Source organism: Cicer arietinum, chromosome 3 (genome assembly GCF_000331145.2).
Source record: "Cicer arietinum cultivar CDC Frontier isolate Library 1 chromosome 3, Cicar.CDCFrontier_v2.0, whole genome shotgun sequence".
In the NCBI taxonomy this organism is placed as follows: domain Eukaryota; kingdom Viridiplantae; phylum Streptophyta; class Magnoliopsida; order Fabales; family Fabaceae; genus Cicer; species Cicer arietinum.
In genome coordinates, this window is record NC_021162.2 from 56,272,800 (window position 1) to 56,280,620 (window position 7,821).

General features: G+C 30.4%; 1 protein-coding gene across 1 annotated transcript; it reads right to left on the minus strand.

The window, feature by feature from the left end:
• Positions 1-455: 455 nt before the first annotated feature.
• LOC101492630 (protein OCTOPUS) lies at positions 456-3,073 on the minus strand. The gene has a single exon (XM_004514432.4). It carries the CDS (start codon positions 2,834-2,836, stop codon positions 611-613), a length of 2,226 nt encoding a protein of 741 aa, XP_004514489.1. The 5' UTR covers positions 2,837-3,073; the 3' UTR covers positions 456-610.
• Between the last annotated feature and the right edge of the window lie 4,748 nt (positions 3,074-7,821).

Consider the following 7,821-nt stretch of genomic DNA (forward strand, 5'->3'; position numbering starts at 1 on the left):
AGGAATGCATAACATTCCAAAAATTCAAGTTAAAATGCCCCAAAATTATTAAAAAAAGAAAGAAAAAAAACCAACATTGCACCAATCATTTAGCCTTTTGCAGAATAAAGACACAAAAATAAAACACTTCCTGTCCAAAAGGTAGAGCACAATTTTCAGTGGCACCACACTGCCAAGCCATATTCCACGCCCTTTTTCTGGCAATATAGGAAAACAACACCATGGAACCAAAAGGAAAAGACTCACCCCATTAACATAATCAACATATACATATTTTTTGTACAAATTGGATATTCCTCGCAAGTGTAGAGACTAATCTCACAAATCCTCTCAAGCAACATGATCAGCATAAATGGTCAGTGACTTAGTGTAAACGCAATAAAGAGACGCAGCAAATTATTGTTATCAATAGTAATCTAATCTAATCAAATCTAAGAGGCAGAGTAGCTAATAACTGTAAAAGAAAAATGCAGGGTGTTTTTATCCAACCAACCAACCATGAAGAATACATAGCCATGTGTGAGTTTTACACAAGAAATGCAGCAAATGTTAACAACATCAAACCAAAGAACACCTTATGGAACTTCAATTTTTGTTTTTTTTCTTTCTTTCAATACAACCTAAGTACACTTCTAGCAATAGAATGTGCCTGGTTGGACCTTCCTTTCGAGGCACCGTTTTTGCGGCCGCTAGGCGTTAAGTAGAGCTTCAAGAGACCATTATCAATGTTACTAGGAGAGTATCTAGCACTCCTGTTCCTCTCCAACACAAACTCATCCCTTCCCTTTCTTCCAAGATAACCATTACTACATGAAACGTCACTCTTCCTCCCACTAAAAATTCCTCCTCCGCCTCCTCCTCCTATTCCCATGCCCGGCGCATTCCTCCAACTCACACTACTATTGCTCCTCAATATCTTCCTATTGAAACCACCCTCAACACCACCTCTAACATCTCCATTCCTTTCCCCTCTAAACTCCTGCCACGACTCCGAGTAAGAACGCTCAACCCCATTACCATTAGCACCTCTACTACTATACCTATCATCCTCCTCCTCTTTGTTATTATTCCCTCCACCACGACGATGTATAAAACCCCAAATACTCCAAGCCTTGCTCCATCTACTTGAACTCTTCTTCGATCCTCCTTTACGATCACCAATATTATTACTCCCAACAACAGAAGCATTATCTCTAAACCCCAATTCAAAGCTCTCAGAACAATCATCCCTCAAGGAATTATTAGAATTGGAATTAGAATTTGAATAATCCCTCAAATCCCTATCCACTTTTTGTCCATGTAATAAATAATCAACACCAGCATTAACATTACCATTAACATTAACACTAACACTAGCAGAAGCAGGAGTAACCTTAGCATTAGAAACAGGTTTCAACTCATCCATTTCGGCAACAACAGCAGCAGCAGTTTTCCTAATAGAACTAGATCTATCAAGGCTTTTCCTTCTCCTGGTTGAAGAATCAGAGTAATACTCTTTAGTCTGAGTAGAATTACCAGGCATATTAACATTCTCTTCACCATTCTCATTAATCAAAGGTGGCTCCTCAACTGGTATAAGTGAATCAGTTCTAAGAACATGAACAGGAGCATCTTCAACAACTGAAAGCATAGTAGGTAAGGGCATTCTCGGAAATGTCCTTCCAATGAGGTAACCGTCCCAAGAAGCTCGCGGCTCGTCAAAGGAGTAACGAGGATCGTCGAACGACATTCGAGCTGCGTCCAGGGAAAAACGCGGATCGGTGTCGCAGGAACGACGGCCAAAGCCGTAGTCGGCGATCTCCGACTGAGTTTCCCGAAATTGACGACCGATTGGTTTCTCCACCGGTAAAAGAGCTGAGGAACCCGAAACGGCGCCGTTTCGTGGACCTCGCTTCTTCGCTTTCTGCTTCTGCCTCCATTTCTGAAGCTTCTTGCTGAAAACGGAAGCTGCCGACCAGAAACTTCCGGCGATTTCCTTTAAATCTCGACCGGAACTTTTCTTCGCTTGTGAATCTAGATCCATGTGCTCCTTCATCGGTTTCAACGATTCTTCTTCAACAAAAACTAACTCTGGTTCGGGTTCGGGTTTAGGTTCGGGTTCTTCTTCTTCTTCTATAATTTCGTGAAACGTTTCTTCAATCACATTGGATAGTTCTCCTAGTGGTTGTGGTTGTGGTTGTTCTAAAACCCTAATTTCGTCTTCGTCTGAATCTTCAACGACAATGTTATCTTCTTCGTCTTCTTCAGACTCGATGAAAGGTTGTTGAACAGTGGAAGATGAAGCTAGGTTTCTGGTTTCAAGCTCAGGGACACGTGGCGGTTCAGGTTTAGGGATTTTGCGAACGTCGTCTTGGTTGAAGAGATTGTAGAGAGTGCTACGACCTCTAACGTCGCAGGATTTTCGTTGCGGCTCGAATGTGCCGGAGAAGCCTTCGTTTTTGGAGGCGGAGAATGATTTAGTGCGGCGGAGTTCAGGGAAGAATGAGGTAGTAGGAGGACGGTTGCTGTTGTTGTTGTTGTTGCGTTGGGAAGTAGAGGAACGGAAAATAGCTTTAAGGGCAGCGGCGGCGGTGGAGGAAGTTGGGGGTTTGCGGGTGGAGGATGAGGAGGAAGCGTTGTTGTTTGGATCGAGACCGGCGAGGCGTTCGCAGAGGCATGAAGGGCAGAAGCCGGTGAAATTCTCTTGTGGATGTTGGGGGCAGGAAGTGGAGGGACGGTTGGGTTGAAGTTGGTGCAGCGGTGGAGGTGGTTGTTGTTGTTGGTTTGGTTGTGGCGGTGGTGGTTGTGGTTGGATTTGAGTTTGGGGTGGTAGTGTGGGTTGAGTGGGAGGATTCATAACAGAAAATGGTGGTGTGAGATTGTGAAGAGTGTGGTCATGTTACGGTGAAAGGAGAAGTGTGTGTGTGTGTGTGTGTGAGATTGTGAAGAGTGTGAAGAAGTAAAGGGAATGCAAGTGTGCGGTTGTGTTTGTTTTTTTGACAGAGAAAGGAGAGAGAAAGAGAACTGTTTGGTTCCAACGGACACAGAGAAAAAGTGAAGAGAGAGAATCTGTGTGATTGGGGACTGAAGAGGACACTAGTGTGACCAAAATATAAATATATTTCATTACTTAATAAATAAATAACATGTAAACGTTATGCACTAGTGTCTATTAGTGGCATAAATATACCATTATTATATTATTTAGTTTCAAAAATATTATACTTCTATTTCTATTTCTATTTCTATTTCTATTTCTATTTATATTTATATTTATATACTACTAAAAAAATAATAATATTACGCAGTAAAAAAACAAATTAAATTGCAGTTATCTGCTACTAGATAGGGGATTGAGTTGAATAAAAAAAACAAGGATTCACTATTTATCTTCTGTGCTCTCTTTTTTTTTTTTTCATATTTGAAGAGAGATAGATATAATAATAATTTTTATCAACAAATACTAAATAAGTAAAATTATCCGTTTAGGTGGTCACATGACTAGAGTGCGATCATGTATTAATTTAACTTTTTAAAAATAATTAAATATATAACAAAATAATATTATAGAAATGATTTAAAAAGTTATATTATATTAATAAAATTCAATAAAACATGTTAAATGTATAAAAAAATATATCAAAATAAAAAAAAAAGTAAAAAAAACAAAAAAATTTTAATTAACGATGTCCATCAAAATATTTTTAGTCCCATATTTAGAAGATCGTCGAATTCGTTTAACTCTTAGAGCGACTTGAAGTTGTTCTGGTTCATCCTTGTTTTAATCATATTCCTCATCGTCGTTCCTAATTATTGATGGTGTATGCAACTCAAATTTTTTATAATTTATATGTAGATTAGAATTACTCTCACTTGTTCCCATATAATTTTGAGTCTTAGAGTTATACATGGAATCTAAAACAACACAAGCTGACTCAAGAGTTGTACAATGAGTTTCAAACAAATTATAAAAAATATCGTGTTTTGTCGTGTAACACGGGGTTTGTATTTCAGAAATTAAAGGAACATAATATAGAGTCGTTATTTCTGCAAGGGTATATACATGTTGCAGTGATGGACCATAATATTGAACTGCTTATGGGAATTGTAGGTGCGATAGTGGATCATAATATGGAATATATGGTTCTATATGTAGGTGAGGCGATAATGAAGACAGTTTTATAGTATGGTGCATGGTATGTTCTTGTAGGGTTGATTGGAGGTTGAGTGACGTGAGGATATGTTGGTAAATGCAAACGTGCATCATGCATATATTGTTTGATAGAAATAAATAATTTAATGTGTTGTTTAAACTAATTCATATAAACCAAATTACACGGCTATTTTTTTTATTTTGATGCATTGTTTTTTTACAGTTAATGTGTTTTATTGATTTTTATTAATATAATTTAGTTTTTTTAATTATTTTAACTATATTTAATATATTATTTTATTATATTATCAGTTAGTTAAAAAAAATTAACTAATACATGGTCGCATCTTGAATATATGACCTCCTGAAGACTCACTATAGTTTAGAAATAAATAAATATTAAAAAAGAGGATATTATATACACACAAAAATATGTATATCTCTCTCCAGACATGAGGGAGAAAAGGATAATAGAAAATGATATAATTCAAATTGATTTATCTTCTACTAATTTACAATCAAAAATAGAAGTACAATATTTGTAGAGTGTTTGGTTTAATTTTAATTTTTTATAAGTCATATTTAATGTGTTAATTTTATGCATGAATCTTTCTAAAATGTTCTTTTATATATAGTTGTGTTTAATTTTGATATTATCTTTCAATTTATTTGATTTTGATTGACATACTATTCATTTTGATCTAATCATATTCAATCAATGATTTTAACACTCTCAATATTACAAATTTATGATCCACAAAAGACTTTAGCATGGGGAGTCAATGGGTACATAATCAACAACAAATCAATTGTTCCATCTAGAATCTTAAGACATTATGAATATGAGTTACCACTCTTATATATCCAATATTTACCACGTTTTTAGTTGCTGCGAGATTTAAAGACTCACACTTGAATTCCAACATCATGTGTATTCTGAACACTTAGATTTTGTTGTATTTATAAACTATCATATTTGTATGTATTTTATCGTTTTATACTATTAGAATGAGGTTTGTGAATTTATTCATAAATTTATCATTTTTTATTTTAACAAGTTTAAATTATTCTCAGTTGATGTATCTATCAATTTAAAATGAATGAACGTCCATATTTGAGTAAAAAATCTATGAAGATACTTACTAGGATCTTTTTAAACAAAAAATAATAGTATTGAACAATGTCATATTTGAAATGTATTAGGTCTTTCGAAATTCATGTTATATTCAAAGACAATGTTTTTAGTATATTTAAAGAGAAAGGAAATTATTTTTCCCATAATAAGTGTTACATTTGTAGAAAAAATATGTTCTAAAACTTACAATATTATTTTATTAATATTATAGACAAAAAACTAAATCTAATCTTAATCATTATTATAAATAAAATTTAATTATTTTTACATCAATTAATGTTGCTATTTATAATATATTATTCATTTAATTTAAAATATCTAATGCTAGTAGTTGAATATTTGACATTAAAAAAAGACAATTTAGGAGGATGAGAAGCCATTTGAGTTAAGGGTCAAAGGATTTGAAGTCTGGATTTAATCTCGGGTATAAAGAAAAAAAATACTAATATGCCAACTAATTATTAGTTTTGACCAGTTAAAAAAATAATTTAATAAATTTAATTTATGTTTTTACATAAAATCTATAAAACTAAATTGAACTTACTTTTTTGAGATTAAATTTTGATGTGTGCTCACTTATTAATATTATTACATTGGTCTCAAATTATTTTATTCAATTTTACATTTATAATAGTGATGAACACTACTGTGATACTTTATAAAAATAACTTAATAAATTTATTATTTCCTCCTATTTGTTTAGTACTGCTCTTGACTAAAAATTTAGACAGTGTTCTTTTTGTCCCTCTTATTTATTTAGTAGATATATAACTGTTTTTGATAAATACATGGTCTAAATTCTGAAAAGAAAATTGCACCTTAATAAAACGTGTAGTAAAAACTCCTATTATATCAACTAAAAAGTAAATATTTAATATGAGTCGGACAATTCTCATAGTTAATCATATTATTATCTTATTTACAACCCAATGTGGGCATACCAGGTAGAAGTAAATTTCTCATAATTAAGTTTTTTTGTTTCGTTTATTTATTTTCATTGATATTCCTTTTTAAAAACATTAATAAAATTTGTTATTTTTAATATATTACTTATTCATCTTTTTTCCTGCAATACTATTGCCTATTTAGTATTTCATTTCATATTATTACTCTTTCTATAATAAATAATAAAATTTATTTTATATAAAATAATATTATTTTGAAATAAAATATAAACAGTATAGTTTTTATTTTGTTTTGTTTATTTATTCCCCATTGATATTTATTTTCAAAAACATTAATAGAATTTATTTTTGATATATTACTTATTCATCTTTTGTCCTACAATACTATTGCCTATTTAGTATTTCATTCCATATTATTCTCTCTACAATGAATAATTAAATTTATTTTATACAAAATAATACTATTTTAAAATGAAATATAAATAAAAAGAGTATTTAAAAATTTGATATATTTAATCTAAAATTAGATAAAATATATTTACTTTTTTAAATATTATTTTTATTTATATTTTATTTCGGAATAAATAATTGGTAACACATTGAAATATCTTTTATAAAAATATTGCATTGAATCTTGAAATTAATAAATAAAATATAAATATTATTTTTTTGTGTAAAAAAATAAATAGAAAAGAATAGAAGATAATAAAAAATATAAAATACATTTATTTATATTTAAAATTAAAAAAATATTTTTTTTAAACATTCTAAATAGGAGATATGAAGTTTTTTATGTAAAAAATAAAATGAAAAGAAAACTGAAAGGAAATTTAAGATTAGAAGTAGGTTTCAGCTCCTTCAAAAACACTTGTATTTTAAGAGCTTTTATTACTACTTTATGCCTCTTGTCTGGAACTTCGGTATTTATGACAAAATAAATTCTTTATGATTTTTTAAACCTCTGCTATTGATGTGTGTCACACGTTAACTGTATGAGTAATTACTGTCTTTTATTAATTTATTAATTGGTTGATCTTAGTCACTTCTAGTCGGTACGCAGTTCAAGTAGTATCTACTGATTACTAGTTCCATTTTTTAACAGAAAATTAAGTAATAATAAATGGCATTTAAAAATCATAAAGATATGATCAATGAAAAATAAAGATAAAGAGAGCTTGGAATAACCAAGTGGTTGAGAATCCGCTTAAGGTAATATCGAATTACTTCACCGCCTGTAGTTATAAGTCATACATAATTTGTTTTCCCACATGTATTTAGTATTATTTTTAGAAAAAATTATTTTTATTAATTTATTTTAGAATATAAAAATTAATATTATATTTATTTATATATAATAGATAATTTAATAATAATTACATACATAATTTATAAATTAATTGCGCTATAATTTTCTTTAATATACATGAAAAACTCAAAGACGTTTATAAAAAGAAATGGATAAAATAAAGTTTTATATGTGTTAAGAGTTTTATATTGAATAAAATAAAATTTGACAACAAAATTTTAAATAATAATTATTAAAATAGGATCAGACAGAGGACAAATCAACCATCTCTGTATATTTTTTTATTTTTATAAATAATAACGATAGATTATTAAAATTGATTAAAATTAAGTTCTAATTAAAT